The sequence below is a fragment of the Aptenodytes patagonicus genome, chromosome 8, assembly GCF_965638725.1.
Source record: "Aptenodytes patagonicus chromosome 8, bAptPat1.pri.cur, whole genome shotgun sequence".
Classification (NCBI taxonomy): domain Eukaryota; kingdom Metazoa; phylum Chordata; class Aves; order Sphenisciformes; family Spheniscidae; genus Aptenodytes; species Aptenodytes patagonicus.
In genome coordinates, this window is record NC_134956.1 from 5135813 (window position 1) to 5159152 (window position 23340).

The 23340-nt window shown below is 66.4% G+C and overlaps 5 protein-coding genes across 9 annotated transcripts in view; 1 reads left to right on the forward strand and 4 right to left on the reverse strand.

The window, feature by feature from the left end:
• Window positions 1-67: 67 nt before the first annotated feature.
• UBA7 (ubiquitin like modifier activating enzyme 7) lies at window positions 68-8414 on the reverse strand. Its single transcript, XM_076346052.1, has 24 exons — window positions 8350-8414; window positions 8098-8263; window positions 7370-7504; window positions 7196-7302; window positions 6917-7007; window positions 6668-6809; window positions 6471-6568; window positions 6206-6352; window positions 5965-6123; window positions 5703-5810; window positions 5541-5621; window positions 5297-5452; window positions 5015-5180; window positions 4741-4937; window positions 4417-4481; window positions 4068-4251; window positions 3877-3951; window positions 3380-3566; window positions 3079-3188; window positions 2878-2964; window positions 2610-2801; window positions 707-808; window positions 530-630; window positions 68-249 (listed from the first exon to the last, which is right to left on the reverse strand). The coding sequence occupies exons 1-24, from the start codon at window positions 8388-8390 to the stop codon at window positions 123-125; spliced, it is 3024 nt and encodes a 1007-aa protein (XP_076202167.1). The 5' UTR covers window positions 8391-8414; the 3' UTR covers window positions 68-122.
• Window positions 8415-8573: 159 nt separating this feature from the next.
• On the forward strand, window positions 8574-9465 carry TCTA (T cell leukemia translocation altered). The gene is made up of 2 exons (XM_076346789.1): window positions 8574-8926; window positions 9370-9465. The coding sequence occupies exons 1-2, from the start codon at window positions 8574-8576 to the stop codon at window positions 9410-9412; spliced, it is 396 nt and encodes a 131-aa protein (XP_076202904.1). The 3' UTR covers window positions 9413-9465.
• Window positions 9454-11743, reverse strand: AMT (aminomethyltransferase). Its single transcript, XM_076345847.1, is given in 9 exon segments — window positions 9454-9752; window positions 9866-10021; window positions 10153-10333; window positions 10437-10582; window positions 10756-10834; window positions 11000-11131; window positions 11259-11339; window positions 11418-11693; window positions 11696-11743. Coding segments are annotated over 9 exon segments (1278 nt in total). The 3' UTR covers window positions 9454-9573.
• Window positions 11744-11892: 149 nt separating this feature from the next.
• NICN1 (nicolin 1, tubulin polyglutamylase complex subunit) lies at window positions 11893-15910 on the reverse strand. The gene is made up of 6 exons (XM_076345848.1): window positions 15740-15910; window positions 15094-15267; window positions 14580-14693; window positions 14038-14109; window positions 12555-12659; window positions 11893-12392 (listed from the first exon to the last, which is right to left on the reverse strand). The coding sequence occupies exons 1-6, from the start codon at window positions 15908-15910 to the stop codon at window positions 12351-12353; spliced, it is 678 nt and encodes a 225-aa protein (XP_076201963.1). The 3' UTR covers window positions 11893-12350.
• Window positions 15911-17459: 1549 nt separating this feature from the next.
• DAG1 (dystroglycan 1) overlaps window positions 17460-23340 on the reverse strand; it is a 53122-nt gene continuing 47241 nt past the window's right edge. For all 5 annotated transcript variants that reach the window (XM_076346054.1, XM_076346055.1, XM_076346058.1 and 2 more), the window contains one exon: window positions 17460-20345. In XM_076346054.1, the coding sequence (XP_076202169.1) occupies window positions 17937-20345 (2409 nt within the window). In that variant the 3' untranslated portion in view covers window positions 17460-17936. The remainder of the gene's footprint in view (window positions 20346-23340) is intronic.

Sequence of the window (23340 nt, forward strand, 5' to 3'; positions counted from 1 at the left end):
GGGGGCTGCCTGCACCCCAACTCTGGGCAGGGGCAGGCAGGGGTTTTTTTCAATGAGGGACAATGCATCGGAGCTCATCCTGCAGCTTTTATTGCACAAGACAGGGGGTGCTGGCCCCCCACTCAGGGTAGGGAGCAGAGGAGGGGGGGACGGGCATCTTCGGCCTCAGCATCCTCTCCCTCACACACGTAGTACAGCTCCAGCTCCCGCCGCCCTGGCTCCCCGGCATCCTCCAGGTTCTCTGATAACCTGTAGCAGGGAGAGTAGGTTTGGGGGATGCTGACTTGTCCCCTCATCCTGGCCGGGCGCCCCGGGGGTGGCCCCTCCGGGGTGCCCAGCCAGGCTGGGGGGACGCAGGGGCCGGCAGCGAGGGGCCGGGCAGGGGTCCCGCCACGGGAAGTGCTGCCGGCAGGATGTTTATCCAGCAGCTGGCTGGGAGCTGCGCTGCAGCTGGAGTGGCTCAGGATGGAAGGAGAGGGGTCTGGCAGCCTCCCCAGGGCAGGATTGGGCCCCAGAGCTGGGGACCTACCTCTGCGCCCGCTGCCGGGTCCGTGTCTCTTCGTCCTCCTCCCTGTCGTAGAGCACGGTGTGGCCGCGCAGGAGCATGGTCACGGTCCAGCCATGTGTCCTCTGCAAGAGGTGGTGTCAGGATCAGCCCTGTACCCCCCAGGGTGACCCGGCTGGGTGCCGCCCGCGCCAGGCTCACCTGCAGCCAGTCCAGCACCTCCTGCACTGTCATCTCCTGCCCATCTGCGCCGACTGCCTGCATCTCCAGCCGATCCCAGGAGCTCCACTCCCGCCCACCGTACTGCAAGGGGGAGTGTGGGGTAGCAACTGGCAGGGACTGGTGGGGCACGAGGGCTGGGGTACAGCAGGGCAGGCAAAGGGATCAGTCTGAGGGCAGGGGGACGGGGGCACCGTGGAGGTCCAGGGGCAATGGGGGGCACAACCGTCCCCCTGGCAATGCTGCGTCTAGGGAGCAATAGGAGTACTGCCATCCCCCCACACACTACCATGGTCCAGGAGCAATGGGGAGCATCGCCACCCCTCCCCAGCACCACCAGGGTCCAGGGGCAGTGGGGGGCACCTCCGTCCCCCCGGCACTGCAGGGGCCAGGGTTGGCGTGGGGCCAGCGCTGCCTCCAGCCCCGGGCCAGGAAGGGCGCACAAAGGGCCATTGAAGCGCTGACCAGCCCCACACAATCACTTCTTCTCACGCCCATGGCCCCCCGACCCCAGCTCCGGCCCGAAGGGGCCAGCGAGGCGCCAACCTTGGGGCCAAGTGCCGGATGCGGCCCCGTGCCGTCTGGCACGGCTGCCCCGCCATCTGCCCTCACTGCAGGCAGCGCCAGCCCCTGCCCAGCGCTGGCCCCGGCCCCGCTCGGGAAGGGGCATTCGCACCTTGCCGCTCTCCTCTCCTGCCTTCTGCTGCCTTCTTACCTCCTGCCTTCTGCTGCCTGCACTTATCCCACCAGGGTGGAAAGGGCTTAACCCCATCCTCACCGGGGCGGCATGGACCCAGGCGATTGCCCAGTGCAGAGGGAACGCCACTGCCTGTCCCAGCACCCCGGAAAGCCTGTCCCCCAGGCTGAGACTGCCCCCCAGGGCGAGCTCCCCGGGCCCCCGTGGGACCGCAGGTCACGCCAAGTGGGCCCGTGGGACACATGCTCCCAGTACGGCCAAGCGGCCGGGCAAGTCCTCATCATGGGACACGGAGGTGCCGGGCACTGCTGCAGGGACCTGAGGTCACGGCCAGCCCCAAGCAGCATCCTCCACCCAGGGACAGCGCCAACCCGGGGGCCCGGCGGCCAGGACGGCACAGGGCTGGGCAGCCTGCGGGGTGCGGGGCGCGAGGAGGCCGTGGGGCGGCCAGGAAGCCTGAAGTGGTGCCGGAGCTGGTGTGAGGCGGTGGAGGTGCCTCCCTCCCCCTCTTCCTGCCCCCGGCCCTGGGCCCCCCAGGCCAATCTGGTTCCAATCGGCGCTTCCTGCCGCGCCGGAAGGGCTGCCTCGCACGCCATAAACCCCCAGACAAAGGGGCCTCTATCGCCCAGACGGTCCCAATCTGGGCCTGCCCCCACCCCCGCTCTCCCTCCCCGGCAGAGCGGCTGCAGCTCGGCCCCCCACCACCGGGACCCCCGGCCCCGCTCCCCCCGGGCAGCCCTTCCCGGCCCGGTGCCAGCTGCTCTCTGGCTGCTGCAGCTGGTTTCCATAAGCCAGATGTACGCGGCTGCCACGGCCCCCCGCCCTCTGGCTGCGGGGCTCGCTGTGGGGCCCACTGTGGGGCAGCAGGGCTGCCTCAGCCCCACGGGCACCCCAGAGCATCTTGGTTGGGCCCGAAGCTGGGGCGAGCGGGACAGCACTGGCGGCTTGGTGCCGGGGGGCGGCTGCAGGAAGGAGCCGGTTCCTTGCTGCCTGGTGGCGTGCCTGGCCCACTGCAGCACCCAGATCCATTTCCAGAGCCCCACGGCCAGGGCTGCCCCTCCTGCATGGCCACCTCCTTGCTCCTGGGTTCCCCTGGCATTGCCCCACAGCAGCTGCCACTGGGAGCTGGGGCACCCCGAGACCCCTGGGTGTTCCCCACCTGCCCTGCCCCAGGGGAGAGGGTCCTACCCGGTAGGTGCAGGGTGGCACAGGCTGGGTGCGGAGCAGCCAGCAGTTGGATAGGCAGAGGTGGCTGTTGCGGTAGCAGCTGGGGTCCCGGCACCCCCACACCAGCTTGTAGACCTCCAGGCATGCCAGCCCGGCCACGGCCGCTGTGGTGGTGATGATGGCGGGCACAATCCGCCCGGCGATCCGCTTGCTCTGAGGACAGGCGGGGGTGTCACTGGCTGCCCCACACAGCACAGGGACTCCTGACCTCACGGGCTGCCCCCCTCACCGTCAGCCAGTCGGCAGGGGGGATGCCGTAGTTCTCTGCACGCAGGTTGGACGCCGCCATGATGAAGTCCACGTGGATGTTGTTGTCCTGCAGGAAAGAGCGTGGGGACATCAGCCTCCTGTGGGGACATCGGCATCCAGTGGGGACTAGCAGCCACCAACTCCCCAAGCTGAGCAGGGCCGCCTGCCCGGCCCCGGGTACCTTCTCGAAGTGGATGGGCTCCATCAGGGGCACTTGTGCCTCCTCACCCCCTACCAGCTCCTGTCTCCGCTGCACAAGGTCCTGGGTGAGTGCTGCCAGCTGCACGCCGTCTGGGGGCACAGGGACCCCCAGGGTGGTACCCTTGCACCGTGGCACTGTGGGGGGCACAACACGGTGCCCCCCCTCTTGGTCTGGGTCCTCCTGGGTGCTGAGGCAGGGACGAGCAGCTCCGCAGCCCCACTGCCACCAGGCTGGAACCAGGGATGTGCCCCGAGAGACTCAGGGGTGCTGGAAGCCTCACCCACAGGCGCCTGCACCTCCTCCCGCTCCTCCGTGAGGGGGATCTGGAGCCCCTCCTGGGGCACGAAGGGTGGCAGGACCATGCTGCGGAGGATGGTCTGGGTGGCTGCCCGGTCACTGCATGGTGGCACCTTGTGCGCTTGGGCAAAGAGGTGGGCAGCAGCCAGGATGTACTCCAGGTGGGTGTCCTGTGGGGGCAGAGCGCACAGGCAGCCAGGGTGGTCCATGAGCCCACATGGCCAAAAGATGCCCAGTTTGCCCTGAGGTGGAGATGGAGGTGCCTCTCCTCCTCCTCCTGCAGCAGAGCACACGTGGGATGTCCCCAGCAATGCTCTTGGCCAGCTGGGGGATGTGGACAGACCCAGCCCAGGACCTGGCAGCCCCGGACAGGCTGTGGCAGGTGGAGCACGACTACAGTCCGGCATCCACCGTACCCCTGGCACAGGCTCGGCTCTCCCCCTGCCCGCACTGTCCCCTGCGGCTCTCCCCTGCACTCACGTTGTCGGGGTCGAATGTCAGCGGATGGGGACAGCTCCTGTCCCCTGCCCAGAAGGGGACACCCGGGCTGGTTTCCTGCCACAGGGAGAGCAGAGTCAGGCCCGGGGACACCGTCCCCCCCAGCTGCAGCGGGGTGATTGGCAGAGGGGAGAGGATGCGGGGGGTGCCAGCCCCATGGGTGCCGGGCTCACGTGCTCCGGGGGGAAAGTGTGCAGCAACTGGGTGATGGCATCATGGTAGCAGCTCTGCCAGTGCTGGCGGGCCCAGTGCACGCAGTCCTGCCAGTCCCGTGGCCGCTCCCACAGGCTGCCCCGCACTTGCTCCAGGACCTCCAGAGCCTTCCCTGCCGGCAGCTGCTCTAGGAAAGCCGGGTCTCTGCAAAACCAGGCGTTGCTGCTGCTGGCCCAGGAGCAATCCCGTGGGACGCTCCGGGCAGGATGCGGCAGTCTGTCCCCCTCTACCCAACCCCAGCAGCGGCAGGCAGCTCCCCGGCAGGGCTGGCAGCCGCTCTCCCGGCGCCACTCCTCCAAGCCCACTCACTTCATGAACCGGTTGACGTGCTCTGCGGGCAGCTGGAAGAGGCCCTCAAACTCATCGCGGGCCCACTGCGGAGGGGAGCAGGGGTTGAGCACTGGGACCGCCCCCTCGTGCCCCCCGGGACCCCCAGCCCAAGCCCAGGGGGAGGGAGAGACCGTGCCAGGGCCGGGGCTGACGGCAGAGCTCGGGCTGCCAGCAGGAAGCAGCTGGGGCCGTATCCTGCCAGTGGCCCACTGCCGGACCATGGCCGGAGGGGGAAACAGGAAAGGAAGACAAAAGTGCCAGGACTTCCTCGCTGGGTGCCGGGGCCAGCGTGGCACAGCCTACCTGCAGCGTGTGCTGGATGGTGCGGGGGAAGTACCGCAGGGTGCAGAGGGGGAAGGTGCCATCCCCGGGGGCGCTGGCCGGCTCCAGCGGCTTGGTCAGACAGGGCACCATGGCCAGCACGCTCCCCCGTGGCCCCTCTGTGCCCGAGTCCAGCAGCGGCGTGAGGCAGCGGAAGCAGCGGCTCTCCAAGTAGGCGCCTGTGGGGAGCCAGGGGTGCTGGGGAACTGGGGGGCACGTCCGGGGGCTCGGCCCCTTTCCCCCCCCCAGCACTCACGGGCCTCCAGTGTGTCCAGGGCGCTGGCGACGCCGTCCAGGCGCCGGAAAAAGTTGTCCCTGTAGAGTGGCTCGGTGGCAGGTCCCACCTGGTTCTGGTGAGCCGTCACCCTGACGCTGGGGTTCATGCGCCGCACGGCCGCTGCGGCCACCACCGACTTCGGCTTCTGCCAGGGCAGAGAGGGGGTGGGCAGCTCTCCCCTGCCCCACAGCCCCAGGGAGCACCCGGGACAGCCAAGGTGCCCTTCGGGGGGAGCTCGGTCCCTGCTTCGCAGCGCCTCACCGATATATCCGCCGAGCGGTAGAGGAGCTGCCGATGGAGGTTGGAGAGGGTGACGGTGTCCATGTCGGTGACGGTGAGGTCCCCGCCTGGCCCCGCTGCCAGTCCCATCATGGCAAAGTTTTTCAGCAGCTCGCAGCCGATGGCACCAGCTCCCACCTGCCGGGGCAGAGCCGCTGCAGCTCCCTGTGCGCTGGCTGGCCACTCCACAGCCTCTCCTGGCACTGCGGTACCCGCCCCGGCTTACCACCAAGTACTTCTGGCGGCCCAGCTGCTCCTGGAAGGCGGCCCCGAAGACAGCGATCTGGCCATCATAGCGAGAGCCCCTCTGCCGGGACAGAGGAGCCGCGTGAGCACAGGCAGCTGCGGCACCCCCAGCACCTGGGAGGGGATCGGCACGTGCTCTCACCGGGGCGCAGTCGTCCTCCGTCAGCTGCACAGCCCCCTCCAGCGCCAGGCACTCCAGGGCATCGAAGTACAACCACTGGTCCAGGGGCAGGAACTTCTTGGTGACGGCCTGGGGCAAAAAGGGCTCTGTCAGCTCGGCAGCCTGCCAAGCCCTGCTGCTCAGCCTGGCGTCCCCAGGCGGGCAGCAAGAGCCCTCTTGTGGTCACCGAACGCTGCCGGACAGCTGTGTGGAGCATGACCAGTGGGACCCCTGCTCTGCTCACCTTCAGCACCTCCTGGGCCGCCAGGGCCCCGACGACAGCGGCCATGGGGCACAGGTCCCCCGCGCTCACGCTGGCGAAGGCTCGCACGACGTCCTCATCCAGGGGACCCTGCTGTGCCTCCAGGCTCCGTGCCAGCTCCAGTACCCGCTCGGCATCCACCTGCGGGCAGAGGGGCGAGGGCAGCCCCAGGCAGGATGGCGGGGGGCTGGGGAAGCCAGGTAGGGGCAGGATGGGGACTCACCGGCGCCCTGGGCCGGGGAAGGCGGCCCTGCTCCCCACGGAAAGCGTGCAGGGCCTGGAAGGCGGCATGCAGGCTGCGGCTGCGTGGCAGGTCCTCGGGACTTGCCACTTGGATCTGGGGCTCTGCCAGAGCCCGGTGCAGGGGCTCCTGCCGGCACAGCGCCAGGGCTCAGGCAAGCACTTCCCTGGGGCCGGGGCATGGCACAGCACGGCACAGCGGTGCCACAGCCCAGGTGGCAGTACCGCAGGGCCAAGGGGGGACTTACGTAGGAGTGCACCTGGGGCAGTCGAACCTGCGAGACCAGGCCCCCGCAGCGGTAGGGCGAGAAGGAGCTGGTGTCACCGATCTCCAGCCTGAAGTCATCTGGGGACAAGAGGGGGACAGATGTCACGGTCACTGCCAAGGACCCGGTGAGTTCCCCGGCCCTGGGTCGGGGCCACCAGGACCTCCTGAGCAGCTCACCCAGCACGTGCACGGGGACAGGCTCCCGGCCGTTCAGCTCCGTCATCCCCTCCACGCCGGAAAACGTCACCAAGTCACCATCGCAGAAGAGGTGGTCGCGGCTGTCTTCCGCCCCCACGTACGTCACCACACCCGGGTTGCCCTGAGGAGGGGAAGCAACATGAGGGTTGGGGACCTGACCCGGGTGGCCTAAAGCCACCAGAGGAGGCAGTGGTGTTTCACGGAAGCTTGCTGAGGCTGCCCTCCTACCTGGGAGATGTGCTGCACGGCGGCGCACACCGGGTCCCCTTCTGCCGGGTCGTCAACGACAAAGCACTCCCCGAAGTCACAGAACAGCTGCCTGGAGAGGACCGACAGGGTTTTGCCGGAGGCGCCACCTCGCCAAGCTGCCCGAGTGCTGCCAGGTCCCGCGCAGGCCGAGCAGCCATGCCGGTGGGACGGGGGCACAGGCTACAGAGCAGGGCCGGGGGCTCTGGGGACAAGGTGACCCGGAGCCAGTGGCAGGACCCTGCGGCAGAGACACCTTACCCCGCCAGCCCCTTGGCGTCGGCCACGATGAAGTAGATGCCCCGGGCATGGCAGAAGTCCCCGATGCGGAGCTGCTCCTCCAGCGGGGACTCGGTCAGCACCACCACCTGCACAGGGGCCGTCAGTGGGCGCCGCCGTCCCAGGGGGCCCCGGGGCACGGGGGCACGAGCTCACCTGGAAGGAGGCGAGGAAAGCCTCCGACAGCTCCCCGGTGTGAGCTGTCACCACCACGTGGGGGTTCAGCTCGGCCAGAACCCGCTGGGACGCCTCGGCACGGTTCTGACCCATGTCATTCTCCCCCAGGAGGAACTGTGGGGTGGGCGCACGGTGGGGCACCCCGTGAGTTTGGGGTGCTGCCCGCCACAACGGGGCGCTCCATGGGGCCCTGCCCGCACTGGCGGGGGGCCCTCTGCTGGGGACCATACCCATGACACGAGACACCCCGTGGGCCCTGCCCGTCACGTGCCTACATCGTCACGATGAGGGGCACCCTGGGCCATACCCGTGACAGGGACCTCCCATTCCACACTCCTTACCAGGACCCCCAACCTGCACCTGTTACTGGGAGCCCCCCACCCCGTACCCATACCTGCAACAGGGATCCCCCAGCCACACCCATTACCGTGACCTCCACCCACACCCGTACCCGGTACTGGGACACCCACCTGTACCCATTACCGGGACCCCTGTCTGTACCCATACCCATTACCGGGACCCCCACCCGTACCTGTACCCATTTCCGGGACCCCCGCCCGTACCTGTACCCATTACCGGGACCCCCACCCGTACCTGTACCCATTACCGGGACCCTCACCCATACCTGTACCCATTACGGGGACCCCCGCCCATACCAGTGCCCGTAGCCAGGCCTCCCGCCCAGCCCCGCCCGGCCCCGCCGGTACCTGGTGGGCGCGGTCGGCGGTGCAGGCGGCGCCGCGATCGTGCAGGACGACGCGCCCGGTCCCCGCCAGCACCAGCGCCGCCGCCACCTGCGCTCCCGTCCCGCGCAGCCCCGACACCAGCGCCGCCGCCTCGGCCAGCCGCCGCGCGCCGCCGCCCAGCACGTACCTGCGGGGCAGGGGCCGTCAGCGGCCCGCCGCCCCCCGCCCCGTCCCGGTCCCGGTCCCGGTCCCCGTCCCGGTCCCCGCACGCACAGCTGCCGCGAGTACAGGCCCTCCTCGCCGCTGCCCGCCATGGCGGCCCCGCCCACCGCTCAAGCCCCGCCCCAGCCCCGCCTCCGGGAAGGGCCCACCGCGGAGACCCGCCCGCCCGGAAGGCCCCTCCCCCGCGGAGACCCCGCCCCCATCCCCGCCTCCGGGGGGGGCCCACCCCCGAAGGCCCCGCCCACACGGAAGGCCCCGCCGCGGCCGGCGCAGCCATGTCGGCGGCGGGGGCCTGGCAGGCGCCGTGGCGGGCGCTGGGCGCGCTGGGCCGGGAGCTGGCGGCCGAGTGGGCGGCGCAGGACGTGCGGGCCGCGCTGTGCCAGCTGCTGCTGCTCTGGCTGGGCCTCAGCCTGCTGGGCGTCCGCCTGGCCTGGCGCGCCTACGGTGGGGCGGTGGCCGCGCTCTGCTACCGTACGGGGCCCGCCGCCCGCCGGCCTCCCGGCACCGGCCCGGGCCCCGACACCGCCTCCGGCCCCGGCCCCGGGCCCGCCCGGCCCCGCGCACACTCCCTCTCCCCCGCCGGCCCGGCCGGCCGGAACGGCGCCGCCGAGCGGCACTGCCCGCCCCGGTGAGTCCCGACCGCTACCGGGCCCGCAACCGCTAACCCCCGGCCCGCCGCGGCCCTCCCCGCCCGGCCCCGGCCTGCCCCGGCGAGCGCCCTCCCGGCTGCACCCCCGGCCCAGTGCACCCCAGCGAGTGCCCCCCCCCAGCCCGGTATGTCCCAGCGAGCACCCTCCTGGTTGTGCCACCGGACCAGTGCACCCCAGTGAGCGCCCCCCCCAGCTGCACCCCTGCCCCAGTACACCCCAGCAAGCACCCTCCCATCCATGCCCGCAGACCAGCGCACCCCAGTGAGCGCCCTCCTAGCTGCGCCCCCAGACCAGTACGCCCCAGTAAGTGCGGCCCCAGCCCTGCCCACCTCACACAGGCAGGCGGGTGCCCTCCCCCCCGTTCCAGGGTGCCATGCTGGGGTGCCGACCCAGCCCTGCTCACGCTGCCCTTCTTTTGCAGAGAGGGCCCGGCTGTGGAGCCAGTGAAGACACACCGGGAGTGAGGAGCGCTGTGACCCGCCGGGCACTGCCCACACCATTAAAATGCTGTGCCCCACCTGCTGCCCCTTGCTTTGGCACCCACCGCTGTCACCGAAGAGGCCAGGAGAGTGGGGCGGGGGCGTTTATTGGGGCTGGGGCGCCGTGCCTGCGGCGGGCGCTGGCCTCACTTGGCCATGTAGTACTGGGTGGGCACGAAAGGCATCTTGGTGATGAGGGCTGGGTGCTGCTTCTTCCGCACCTCGACAGTGAGCGCGGTGCCAGCCCGGCTGTGCACCGCCTCCACATAGCCCATGGCGATATTCTTGCCCAGGGAGGGTGAGGGGCAGCCACTGGTCACCGTGCCTGGGGACATGAGGACACGGGGAGGTGAGCGGGGGCTGGCAGCCCCAGCCCCCTCCCCTGCCGTGACCACAGCTTGGGGCCATGCCCGTGCTAGCCCTGCTGCCCCCACCTACCCACAGGTGTTCCCTCGGGGCCCAGGATGGCCATGTGGGGCCGGATGGGGGGTCCCACCGATGTCAGCCCCACGCGCTTGCGCTTCGGCTTCTCTTTCACTTGCGCCATGATGATGGCTGCCCCGGGGAAGTCCATGGCTGCGCGCCGGCGCTTCCCTGCAGGGCAGAGACGGGTGAGGGTCAGCGATGCCCACCTGGTCCCCTTACACCCTGTTGGGGACATGGGGGCACCTCGCCCCTCTGCCTGCCCTGAGGAGGAGGTGGGGGCGGACGTGGCCCTGACCTACCCAAGGTCCACAGCAGCCCAGCCTCAGCAGGTGTGGTGGTCTCATCGATGTCGTTGCCGTAGAGGCAGAGCCCAGCCTCCAGGCGCAGGCTGTCCCTGGCTGCCAGCCCTGCTGGCCACACCTCAGGGACACCCAGCAGCCGCTCAGCCAGCTCCACCGCCCGCCCAGTGGGCACCGAGATCTGCAGGGGGACACGGGCAGGGTCAGCGGGGCACAGCCTTCCCCTCCCTCGGCACCGGGGGGGGGGGGGGGGGGGTGTGGTGCTGGCATGGCTCCCAGGGTACCTCCACGCCGTCCTCGCCGGTGTAGCCGCAGCGCGTGACCCGGCAGCCCGGCACGCTGAAGACCGTCGTGGTGATGCTGTTCATGAAGGAGAGCTTGGCCAGGTCGTCTGGCAGCCCCGCCTGCAGCACCCGTGCCATCGAGGGACCTGGGGAGGCAGGTGGCTCTGGGGGACGGCAGTGTCCAGGGAAGGGGGGGATGCGGGGAGGGCACTGACATCCATCGGGCAAGGACCCAGAGGAGGGCGCAGTCCAGCACCCACTGAGGGTGAGACCCCCACACGGTGATGCTTGGTGCCAGCCCACACAGGGCCCCCGCTACCTTGCAGAGCTAGCAGCGCGTTGTCTGACACCTCCAGGTGGACGTCACTGCCGGCAGCCTGCAGCTCCGCCGCTCTGCCCTGCCAGGGTGACAGTGGGCTGCTAGCACAGGGACCAGGCTGGTGCCAGCCCCACATGTGGCTGTGGCCACCTCACCCCGCGCAGCCACAGACGTCACCAAAAGATTGGACGACTCATTCCCACCGCGTGTCCCCACCTCCCGTGGGGCTCAGGCAGCCCCGTACCCTCATGATGGCCAAGTCCTTGTCAGTGCAGCCGGCGTTGGACACCACGTAGAGGTGATCTTCTGAAGTGTTGGTGATGATGAGGTCGTCTACGATGCCGCCCCTCTCGTTGGTGAGCAGTGTCAGGGTGCCCTGTGGGACGTGGCCCTCGGGAGCGCGGGCAGGCTGCCCGTCCTCTCCTGTCCCCCCTGCCCGCCCGGGGCATCCCTGGGGACCTCTGACCCCACTGGACACCCGGTGCCCCCCCGGTGCTCCGTACCTGTCCCGGCTTCAGCTCGGCGATGTCCCCCCCCACCAGGCTCTCCATGAACCTGACGCGGTCCCGGCCGTACACCCGGGTCTGGAAGGGGCCGGGGGGGGGGTGTGAGGCGATGCAGATGCCCCCCCCCGGCCCCGGCCCCCATCCCGCCCCGGCTACCTGCAGCATGTGGGAGACGTCGAAGAGGGAGCAGCGGCGGCGGGTGTGCAGGTGGGACTGGAGGTGGCCCTGCTCGTAGTGCAGCGGCAGGCTCCAGCCGGCGAACGGCACCATCCGCCCGCCGCGGGACCGGTGCAGGGCGTCCAGCGGCGTCCGCTTCAGCCCCCCCTCCCCGGCCCCGGCCCCCCCGGAACGTTGCCCCCCGGCCCCGCTCAGCAGCGCGGTGCCCGGGGGGCGGCGGGGCAGCGCGGCGCGGCAGCCCGCCCGCAGCATCCTCCCTCCCTGGCACGGCACGGCCCGGCACGGCCCCGGGGCGCCTGGGACATGGAGTCCGCCCGGCCCCCGCCCCGCCCCGCACACCGGCACCGCCTCCCCCGCCGCCGGCCCGGGGGGATGCTGGGTGCGGGTCCTGCCCGGGCACGGCCATTCCCCCCCCCCCCCCCCCCCCGAAAAGAGACAGGCAGGCACAGGCAGGACCAAGGTAGCAGCTTTTAGTCGTGACCGAGGCTCTCCCCGCCGCCCCCCGGCACCTCCTCGGCCCCCCGAGCACGGTGGGCGCCGGCCCCAGCAGCCCCTTGTGTGTGGGAGCCTCCTCCTGCAGGCAGCGCAGGCAGGGCCAGGGGCCGCTCCCCAGGGCAGAGGTAGGGTGGAGGAGCCGGGCTCTGCCCGCAGCAGGGAGCAGCAGCACGGGACGTGCCAAGAGCAGAGCCACGGCAGCTGGAGGGCACCGAGCTGGGAGAGGCTCACAGGGGACTCTGGGGCAGCAGCCCACCACTGCCAGCCAGTGCAGGAGGAGTCGGGGAAGGGGCACGGGGAGGAGGCCTGGAAACCCCCCGGGGCCACAGGGACGAAGGCCGATGCAGGACCACAGGAGTCTGCTTGGGCCCCGGGAGTGCGGAGGAGCCAGCTCCCTCTGGCCAGCACCCACAGGGCTCACGTGTAGGAAAGCAGGTTGATATCGTAGCAGCCGTCCACCTGGGAAAGAGAGCAAGTATCGGTCTCTGCACAGCACCATCGCTCTGCCGGGACAGCCCAGCCCAAACCCCCGCCCCATCCCGCCAGGAGCAGCCCCTCTGGGAGGGCTCCCCAGCAATGCGGCGAGGCCGGAGCCCCTGCGAGCAGAGTGGCGGGACTCACGTCGAAGCGCCCGATGCGGGCAGCTGCCTGGCGAGCCCGGATCACCTCCGTCAGCACCCACATTTGCTGCACCTCCGTCGACACCTTCTCCGGGTCGGGGAGCTCCTGGAAAGAAGCGGGCACAATGCTGCGGAGCGGGGATGGCCTGGATGGGCTGGATCGCCCCAGGCTCGGGCAGCGGTGTGGCCAGCTGGCTGTGCCCCCCCGAGAGCCAGGCACTATCGCGATGGTGCCCACACTCCCGACCTGCTGGTGGTTTCCCAACGCAGGGTGAGCAGGGCCCCACTCTAGGAAAACAGTCAGCTGGGGAAATGGGTGACCCTGAGCCCCGGCACCAATAGCCCGTCTCTCCTGGCAGGCGTCCAGGGCGAGTACAGAAAGCAGATCACTGGCTAATGATTAAAAAACTAATCGCACAGTCCAGAGTTTCCCAACAGCCTCCCTCCGCGATGCTCCCCAGACCTCGCGACAGAAACCCAGCTGCAGGCGCCAGTCCCCCCAGGGACCTTTAGCCAGGTGGGACTCGCAGGCTCAGCAGCAGCTCTCCAGGCCAGGGCAAAGCTCTGCGCTGCTTCTCCCCTGCCCAGCCCTGCCCACGGCGCCGGGCCGCTGGTGGGTGCCTCGTGGTGATGCTGGGAACAACCAAGCCCAGAGCAACCCCCGAGCAACCCCCGGCGTCTCCCTCGGACCACCCCTTGCCAAGGGGGATGTGATCCAAGCGATCAGCAAGGAACCGGGGTGTCCTCCCCAGCCTGCTGGACAGCCGGGCACGGACCAGAGCTCCGACACCTGCCAGGGCTGGCAGAAGCCTTGCCGCCACGGCGGTGTGAGCTCCGTAGCACCGAAGCCTGGCGGCAGAACTGCCCCGGAGGCACTGGGGCACGTGGCACTGCTCCTGGCCCAGAGCCTGCTCCTACAGGCAACACGAGTGGCTGATTCAGCAGGTTTCCGTGGGCGAGCCAGCTGCCCGCCCCTGCCATGCTCTGCCTGGACTTTGCTCACCAAAGGCCGCTGGCCTTTGTGGGCAGATGTGGCTCACAAGCTGTAAACATGCACCGTGGCTGTGACCTCCCTCTGCCCATGTGCCGCCCCAGCTGGGCAACACGCTCCCCAGGGCACACCCTCTGCAAAGCACCGGGGACCAGCCAGGCCATCCCGTCCCCACATGTCCCGCCAGCCAGCTGAGCGATGCTGCGCACCAACCGCTCCCACGAGGACGTTCCTGTCCCCAGACTAGAGGGCAGGTAGACTTAAGTGTCACCTCAAATCGCACATCCCCTTGGAGACGTTTTTCTTCTGAACGCTGCAAACTACTTCCAGCACAAGGCGGGGCATTTCAGGGCTCCACAGCTGTTCCTGGTGGCAGCCTGGAGCCGATGGGGCAGGGATGGGGCCGGCAGCCTCACAGCTGATGTTTGTGCCCATGGCTGGCACCCCACCCAGGTCCCTCCTTCCCCATAATACCTCAGCAGGGACTACTCACCCCGTGCAGGCTTGCTGGCTGCTCCGGAGGGGTCAGCTGGGAGAGCCAGGAAGGGAAATCCTTCTGGGGGCTCTGAAATAGATCCAGAGGGTCACACAAGGGGTGTCCCCAGTCCCACCTCCATCCCTCATACCATGCAGCATGCCGCAGTTTGGAGCCCACCTGTATTTATATTGGTATGGGTACAAGTATCACTCTACCATTACTAAAGGGAATTTTGTGTTTAGGGTGGGTGTTTGCAACCCCCAATTTGTTGCAGCAACCTCCAGCTACATCCCACTGCTCAGACAAACATCCACCTCCAAAACGGGCAGGGCTGGGGCTGGCCGCAGCAGTCCCTCCCCTGGCCCCCAGCGCACAAGGAGACCCCAAGCGCCCCAGCAAAGGACAAGGACTCGGACCCACACCCCTGTCTCCTCTGGAGAGAGCCTGAAGCCCCCGGAGCTGCAGGGAGCAATGCCGGGTGCAGGGCTGGGGACAGTGGCCTGTCCTGGACCCCCTGCCTGCACCTGGCAGGGAGGCCAGCACCAGCGCCCGCTCACCTTCTGTCCGGGGGGGAAAATCTGCAGCTCCTCGATGGTGAAGTGGAGCCAGACGGGGGAGGGCTGCCGCAGGATGAACCGCACCGCCGTCACCTGGTCCACGTCGCACAGCATCTGAAGGGGCAAGGACGGGGGGAGCCATCACTGCCGGGGGTACAGCAGGGGCTGGCCAGGCCGGCACTGCTCCGGGGCAGCTTTTGGGATTTGCTCCAAAAAAACCCCAACCCACCCCAGCTGGAAGGAGCCCGAGGGAAACGTCACCTCGTGGTGGCTGTCTGGGCTGAGCGGGGCACAGGCGGGGGCACAGGCAGGACCGGCACGGGGACCCTCACTGCAGAGAAGGGCTGGCAGGGGCAGGAGAGGCACCGTGAAGGCCGGCCCGCCGCTGCCAGGGGGGCACAGTGGGGCATCAGCACAGGGCCCCAGGGACCGGGAGCCGTCCTGGGGTGTGGGCAAAGAGGGGTGAGCCCCAGAGGCGTGGGTGATGCCGTGGCCACTGTCCGGCCATGCCGACCTGGTGGCGGCGGAGGGAGAAGTAGTCCTGGGAGCCCTCCTCGGTGTGCGGGCAGGGCATCAGGCAGTAGTCCCGCAGGCAGGTCACCCAGCGGCGGGAGCCGGCGGGGCCGGGGCGCTGCACCCGCACGCTCAGGAAGGCCGTGTAGAAGTTCCTGAAGACGATCTCCTGCACCTGCGGGACCGGCGGCCTCAGCCCCCGCATCACACCCGCACCAGCATCCTCCCCCCGCCCCTTACTGGGACAGGGACCGGCACCGGCATCCCCCCGCCCCCCCATACCACCACCCGCACCGGCATCCCCCCCCATATCGGTACTGGCACTGGCATTCCCCCCCATACCGCCACCCGCACCGGCATCCCCCCCCCGCCATACCGGGACCGCCCCCCGCATCCCACCCAACACCGGTACGGGTGCTGCCCCTGGCAATACCCCGGCACCGGCATCCCTCCCCCGATACCGGCACCGCCCCCGGCATCTCCCCCCGCCCCGGCACCGCCCCCAGCATCCCCTCCCCATGCCGGGACCGTTGCCGCCCCTGGCATCCCCCCTCCCGCCCGGGCGCCACCCCCGGCATCCCCCCCCCCCCCCCCATACCCGGACCGCCCCGGCACCCCCCGCTCAGGCCGGGCCGGGCCGCACTCACGTCGGCGGCGGCGCCGCGGGGGAAGCGGAGGTCGATGACGGCGACGCCGGGCCGCGCCGGCTCGGCCCCCCCGCCCAGCTGGAGCGCGGCGGCGGGGCGGGGGGCGCAGGGCAGCGGGGAGCGGCCCGGCCCCGCGGGCGGCCCCGGCCCCGGCCCCGCCGCTCCCGACATGGCGGCGCAGCGCGGCCGCCCCTCCAGGGCGGGGCCGGGGCCGCGCGCCGTGGCGTCAGGCGCCGCGCCGACCGGAAGCGGGAACCCCGCTTCCGCCGCCAGGGGGCGCCGCGCTCCCGCCGCCCCGCGCCGGGCCCGGGGGTCTCCCGGAGCCCGCCCCGAGCCCGCCCGGAGCCCGCCCGGTCCCGTCGCGGCGGCGGCGGCAGAGGCAGGGCTGTAGTAAAGCACACGGTTTATTGACTCGATACGTTTCTTTACACAACGCGGAAACCGCCCCCGCGACGCTGAAATCGGGGGGGGGGGGGGGGGGGGGGGGGGAAGGCGCCCCCCGGCCCCTCGACTCCCTCACGGCCAGCACGGAGGGGGCCGGGGCGAGCCCCCCGTAAGCGGAGGCGGGGCAGTCACCCACCCAGCCGCTCGCCCCGGCCGCGGCAGCGCGCCATCCCCCGAGGGAGGGGGTGGGTATGGCTGCATGTGTGCTGGGACCCCACCCCCACCCCCACCGGGTATTTCTCCTCCCCAAAACGTACCCCGACGGACGCTCAGGGAAAACACAAAGTAAACCCATGCTTAAAATGATTTAGCGCGAAGGAGAGAAAAATAATATCTATAAAGTGAAGGAAGAGGCAGCCGAGGGGCAGGAGGCGGCCGGGGGCGGCCCCGACAAGCTGGGCCTGAGCCGGGCGGTGGGTCCCAGGGAGCTGGTACTAGGAAGCTAAGCTCGTACAAACTGCTGGCAGCGGTACACCGGTTTTTAAGTCTTTTTTTAATAAAACAATTTGAGGCTGTATCAAAAATTTAGTAAAAAATTAGATTTGAGAGTTCACTGATTTTTTTTTTTTACTATTAACTATTCCTGGCGCTTTTTTTTTTTGCTTTTTTCTTTTTTTTTTTCTTTTTTTTTTTTTTTATTAAACTTTTTATCTTTTCCAACAGCGTCCGGGCGCAGAGCAGCCGGGAGGAGGCGTGCGGCCCGGAGCCGGGGGCCAGCGAGGCCGTTCCGGCACCGCTCTCAAGGAGAAGCCAAGGCAAAGAGACGGCACCGCACTGTGGAGAAAACACCCCACCGTCGCCAAAACACCTCGCGGGGAGGGGGTTTTGCTTAAAAAAAGACCACCCCGACCCCAGCACTTGCTGGGCAGCAGAGAAGCCGTTGCGGCGTGGGGCCCGGCTCACCCTCCCACGAGCCCCCCCCCACCCCCCCCGGCACAGCGCTGCACCCCGAGGTGCGGGCAGCTGCCCCCACGCTTAGCCAAAGGTACCCCAAGCCAGTCTGACTCAACTGATGACTATTTTATGATGCGTGAGAAAAATAGGATTTCTTTGATTAAAAAAAAACAACAAAAAAACAATCAAACCCCGAACCAAGAAGCTGATCCCCCCCCCTGAGGAGGAGAAGGCGGCTGGCTGTCCTCAAGGGCCCCCCCTAACCAGCCCCGAATCGCCCCTGGAGCTCGCCTGCAGCACAGCACTGCCCTCCCCCTCCCCAAAACTACACATCCCAGTTTAGGTAAACAGCAGATTAAACGTAAAAACTTAAAACATCGACTTCAGAAAGTCCCTTGAATTTAATTATTTTTAGGCTACCTTTCATGTTACGTCCTGTAGCTAGACACACGTGAATAGAAAAAACAGTACAGTTAGTGTTAAAGGCAAACAGCGGAGACCCAGAGTGCTACCCCAGTGCTGCCTGCTCCTCCCGTCCAGACCCGTCCCGTCCCGTCCCGTCCCGTCCCCCCTCCCTGCCTGCCACCCCGGCCCCGGCCAGAAGCCCAGCCGCTGGGAAGGCGTGTTTGAGCCGAGAATTTTTTCTATGAATAAAATAAAACCAAAGCTTGTTAGGCAAAAATAAAACAAGTGTCCCCCCGAGTCCCGCGAGCGCTCCGGTGCGGCGGGCGCGGCCGGGGAGGGCCTGCTGGGGAGCGGGCTGGGGTTTGGGGTTCCCGGCTGGCGAGGGGGCTGCCGGCCCACAGACAGCACTGGTGTGGAGCTGGAGGCCCCTTCTCCCCCGAGAGCCTCCCGTTCGTTAAGGGGGAACGTAGGGCGGCGGGGACCTGTACGGGGTCATGTTCTTCGGGCGGGAGCCTTTCCCCTCCATGGGTGCGGTGAAGGGGGGGGGAGGCTGGTAGGGCGGCGCGTTGGGGTCCTCGTCCCGCAGCGGCGTGTACTCCCCAATGGTGTCCTGGTTGAGCGGCGTGGTCTCCGGCATGCTCTGGTTGGGGTACTCCGGGGGGGGCAGCGGGGCTTTCTCCTCCTGGAGGATGAGGGGCATGCTGGAGGACGGCGGAGGCTTGGAGTCGTCCAGCTCGTCGGCAAAGATGATGGGCACGCCTTTCTTTATGAAGGTGGCCTGGTCTTCGATGGTCAGCTTCCCTTTCCTCTTCTTGCGGTAGCAGATCATGGCAATGATGCCGGCCACGAGGAGGATGGCGGCCACCACCACGGCGGGGATGACGGTGTGCAGGTACACGTCGTCCTCACTGCTCTTCTCGGGGTCTTTGCCTGCTGCCACTGTCGGCGTCGCCTCCGAGATCACCCTTCCGTCCTTCGTCACGGGGATGAACTGGACGTGCCTGCAGCTGCCAGAGCCGACCACCGACACGTTCAGAGGCTTGAATTCGGGCTGCAAGACGTTGGAGAAAGCCGGGCTCGGCCCGCCGGAGTCATCGGCAATTTTTTTACTCAAAGTCCGGATCTGCTCCCGGGGGCAGGGCTCCAAGGGCAGCGTGTTGTTCGTCCACTCCACTACGATGGAGCCTTTGGCGATGTCCTGCACTGTGATGGTGCTGCTGTTCCTGTCGCCAAACGCCAGAGCCAGCTTCTTCACCAGCATGATCTTCTTATTGATGTCGTTCACCACCGCATTGTGGTCCCCTTCCAGCCTGGCCTTGAACTTCACCGGAGACTTGTCCCCGTGCGGGCGTTTGTGGACGTGGATTTCGAAAGCATCCACAGCGAAAAGCCCGCCTTTGTCTGTCGCATACATGAAGTACTCGTGCTTCCCGATGTGGTTGTGGTCCGGCATGCCGTACATGAGCTGGCTGGTGCTGTTAAACTGGACCCACGAATTCTCCTCTATCATCTGCTGCTCCTTCAGCTTCAAGGTCAGCTGCAGTTTGTCAGTGGTGGTATCTTCCTTGTCGTAGAAGGTATCTGACGGTATTTTAACCTCGAAGTAGGTGCCCTCCCACGCGTCGACCCTGTCGATATGGTTCGTCAGCTTGGGTGGCTCGTTTGGCTCCCAGGGCCGGGGGATCCCGCTAGCTGTGGTGCGTACGCGGGTTGGCGGGGAGGCCGTTGTCAGCTTGGAGATGGGGGATCTGGTCGTGCTGGGAGGCTTCGTCGGACGGGGCGTTTTGGGTCTTCGAGTAGGCCTTCGCGTCGTCGCCGTGGAGGAATCCGTCGTGGACGGCGTGGCTGGCTTCAGAGTGGAGACTCTCGGTTTCTTGGTGGTAGTTGTGGGCGGTGTGATCACTGCCGTGGGCTCTACGTACCCGGGCATCGTGGGGCGAATTGGCACGGAGGCCGTGCTGGTGCCTTCTGCTACCCTGGTTGGCTGGATCGGTCCCAGAGTGGGCGTCTGGACGATGGGACCCCTTGTTCTGATGGTGACCGTAGGCTTCCTTGGCAGCGGTATGGGCTCCCGGACAGGGGGTGCCGTCGTCTCCGTGGGAGGCGCGATGGCGGGCGACGTCGGGGTGGGGACGATCCTGGTCGGCGGTTCTTGCGCGGCAGTAGTGGGCGGCCCAATGGCAGTCAAAGGCGTAGGGGTGGCGTTGATCTGCCGCCGCATCCTCTTTGGGAGGTGAGGTTTCTTGTTAGCAATGTGCCAGCCAACAACAGGGTAGCCAAGGCGGGCAGACATGGTTCCTTCCTTAGCTGGAGCTTCCACCTTGCTGATGTTGGGGACACTGTTTTGGCTCAGAGAACATCCCAGTTTCCATGAGAGTAAGGCCCCGTTTTCCACCACCTTCTTTGCATTTCCCGGTCCAGCCATGAAGGCCGACATGTCAAAGAGTCTGTTATTTACAACAGGAACCAACTTCATGTTATGAAGTTCCACCTCCGAGAAGCTTCTCATTCTGTTTAAGAGTTCAATCCTCTGCTTTGGTGTCATTTTTGTTAAGTCGGCATCCAAAATGACAGTCAGGATAGTGACCGGCTCTTCCGAGCCACACACGAATGGCGCTGTGTCACCCGTGTCTTGGATGGCCACTCGCACCGACTGAGGCTCGTTGTGGTCTTCTTGGTGGACCTCAACGGAGAAGACATTTGTGGTCTGTGGCACGTAGCTCCCGTTCGGAGAGGGCTGCAGCGTGGTTACCGAGATGTAGTGGACGCCCTTATCCGTGTCAAGGGGCAGCCCTTCCAGGGAGCTGCTCTCCGCATTCCAGTGTAACCAAGAAGGCAAGGAGTCCTTCCCAGCTTCGGAGATCTACCAAATAAGAGAGAGAAGGTGCCTTTAGAAGAACGGCATTAGGACAGGTTCTAACAGCAATAACACTTAATTTAAAGGATTAAAGAAAAAAAATCTGAAGCGTAACAACTGGGGAAGGAACATCCTGGCCAGAGCGGGACAGCCTGTGTCTCCTTCTCTGCATGGTGGCAAGGATGAGCTCTGTAGGGTACACTGGTCCCAAAGGGCTTAAGGAGCCACGGGAGGTCAAGTCCTGCAAAGGTCCCTCGCCTGCAGGTACCAGCTCTCTAGCACTTGCTGTGCAACTACTAAGCACAAGCGGTTCATTTTCTCTGAGGGCAGAAGGGGAGTTCAAGTCACGGGGAGAGCTACGAAGCTATAAAGTTATGTGATACAGCAGAGCTGATCCAACAACTGCCCTCCTCCCGCTCCCTCTTCTTCCTCTCCCATCCCTGCCATCTCGCTCCTTTCCTCACCTGATCACACCCTGCAAGCCCATTGCTCCAGCACCTCAGCAGAACATATGTTTTCTCTGTTAACTTTCTGCTTCGTCCCGCTGCCCCCAGCAGCCAGGCTGAGCCGGAGGGGCCAGAAGCTGGCAAACTATCGCTCAGAGTCCCCCGCCTGGTTGGAGGACACCAGCTCTCAACGAGCAGCAGCAAATCCTGAGAGCTACGCAGCCGCTTAAATCACGGCATCCTCTTGCACTGCCAGAGGAACGGCAAGCTGGGGACGAAGGAGCGGAGCAAATCCGACATCTGGTCAGCACAGCACTGCCATGGCCAGCGCGGGCAGGCAGGGACACAGCACACGGGCCGGGGCACTGCTGGACATCACACAGGACAGCGCACCAGCCTGGCTTTATACTCAGAGTTAGCTTAAAATGAAGGATTTCACTGTCGTATAACAACTTGCTTCTGCAGACTAGAAACAATGGGCAGCCTTGGCCCAGACCGCAGGCACCTCAGGACTCCAACGCACTATTTACTACCTCTTTCAGGTCAACAGCAACACTTTTTTATTTGTTTGTTTGTTTTGTTTTTCCCACACGACTTGTGGCACAGATTAGCGAAGCACGGCCCAAGAGCACAAGCCTCCCTTTCGAACTCCACGGTCCAACAGCAGGGGCAACGTACGCAACGACGGCATTTCAATACGCTCCAGAGGAGGGAGCCGACGGTAACCTCACCCGCTGCTTCCGCTTCCCAACTTACTCATTTGTGCCCTTCTGAGCCCACTCTCCTCTTCCAACCCCAGGTCCCCTGCCCAGCCAGCCCAGGTCTGGACCCTTCAGGTCCCCTGGCCATTTTGCTCTTGCGGAAAAGATGCTGGTTCTCTCCAAAACATCACCAGCATGGCTGACACCCCGCCAAGGCGCTCCCCACCCCGTGAGGGGGAAAGCCACACGTGTCGGAGCCCTGGGCACTCCTGCCTCCCACCCCGGGCCATAGCCAAGGGCGGACGGACACAAACCCCCCCAAGCCTCCTGTTCCCAGCAGCTGATGTCCGTCCATCTGTGCTACAGCCGCTCACCGATCACGAAGCACAGCAGAGCCGCTCGGGCTGCACGGTGGAAGGGGTGACACTGCCAGCTTGGCAGGCTGTGACATTTCCTGGGGCTGTAGGTACCCCATGGCAAGTAACCTGAGCATCACCGCCCCCGCCCCCCCTGGGCTCAGAGGCGTTTGGAAAGTGCCCCGGCTGGGCTTTCCAGAGCTCACCACGAGGTATCTCTCCCCACACCCAGAGGAAACAGGGCGATTTGGGGCCCACAGAGACAGATTTAGCAGCCTGGTCGAGGCTGTGGGCTTGCTGCAGTCCAATGCAGAGCCACGCTCCAGCTCTCCTCCTGAAAGGGTGCTTTGGTTACTCTGCAGTTCTGTAAAGCTCATACATATTTCATAATTTATCCAAACGCAAAGCTGGGCGAGGAGCTTCACAAGGAAATCTGCCCGGCAGGAGTGCCCCCCCCGTCCGGCAGCGGGCGCAGAGATGGGGCTGGACTCACCAGACCTGCCTAATCGCAGGTCCTGCTGGGGAAAGCCCCTGGGATGGACAGACGAAGAGCAATGCCCGGTGCTGCAGGGCTGGGCAGACTGCGAGTCCTGGGTACCTCTCCCGCCCCCACGGCTGCAGGGAGGATTAGGCAGCCCACTGAAAGGCAGGGCAGCAGGGCTCACAGACTTCCCCGCCGCTGCGGGTTTTGGCACACTGAAGGGTCTGGACACGCAGCTCTGCAAGGGTAGCGTAGGACCCAAGTCTTTTGGTGAGAGCAGCATGAGAAAGCTTTTGTGCAAGAGCCACAGAGGGTTTCGGCCACGACCGTAGGGGCAACACCCCCATTCCTCTCCTCTGCAAAGGATCAGCCCTGCTTTTGGCCAGCCTGGACAAGCTGGAGAGCACATCATGAGACACACACTGGTTACAGTTTATAGAGCAGAGTTTAAAGCTGTCAGCACAGCTTTTAGTTAACTCCTCAGCAGCAATGTCCGAGAGCAGGAAATTAAGATTCCTGCCTACACCAGACAGAGAAAGCCACCCCACAGGCCATGCGCCCTGATGTATCCCACCCGAACCAAGGCGCTGAGATGCGAACATCCTTCCACTCAGCTTTGCTCTTTACCCATGTGTCTGGCAGAAACCAGTGGGTTTTGGCAGCACTGCTGCTGCTCCACCGCAGCAAGAACAGGAGCTGCTTTTACCCCAGCTAGCCCGAAGGAAAACCAGCCCTTCACCTGAGAGGGGCACGCAGGAACAAAGGACCAAATTGTCCTTCCTTGGCAGCTCTTCTGCCAAGAGAGGACAAAGGCAGGGTCTGATCCTGCCCAGCCAGAAGCGGGGCTGACCTGCACTTGTGTTTCTTCTTTAAAAAAAGTGTAATTTCATCACACCCTCTAAAAACTGAGATGCCAGGACAGTGCCCAGTGCAATCCAGCATTTACATTAGCAGGAGCTGGATGGTGCCACTCTTTATCCCCTCGCGCCAAAATTAGCTGCTAACCTGCCCGCTGGG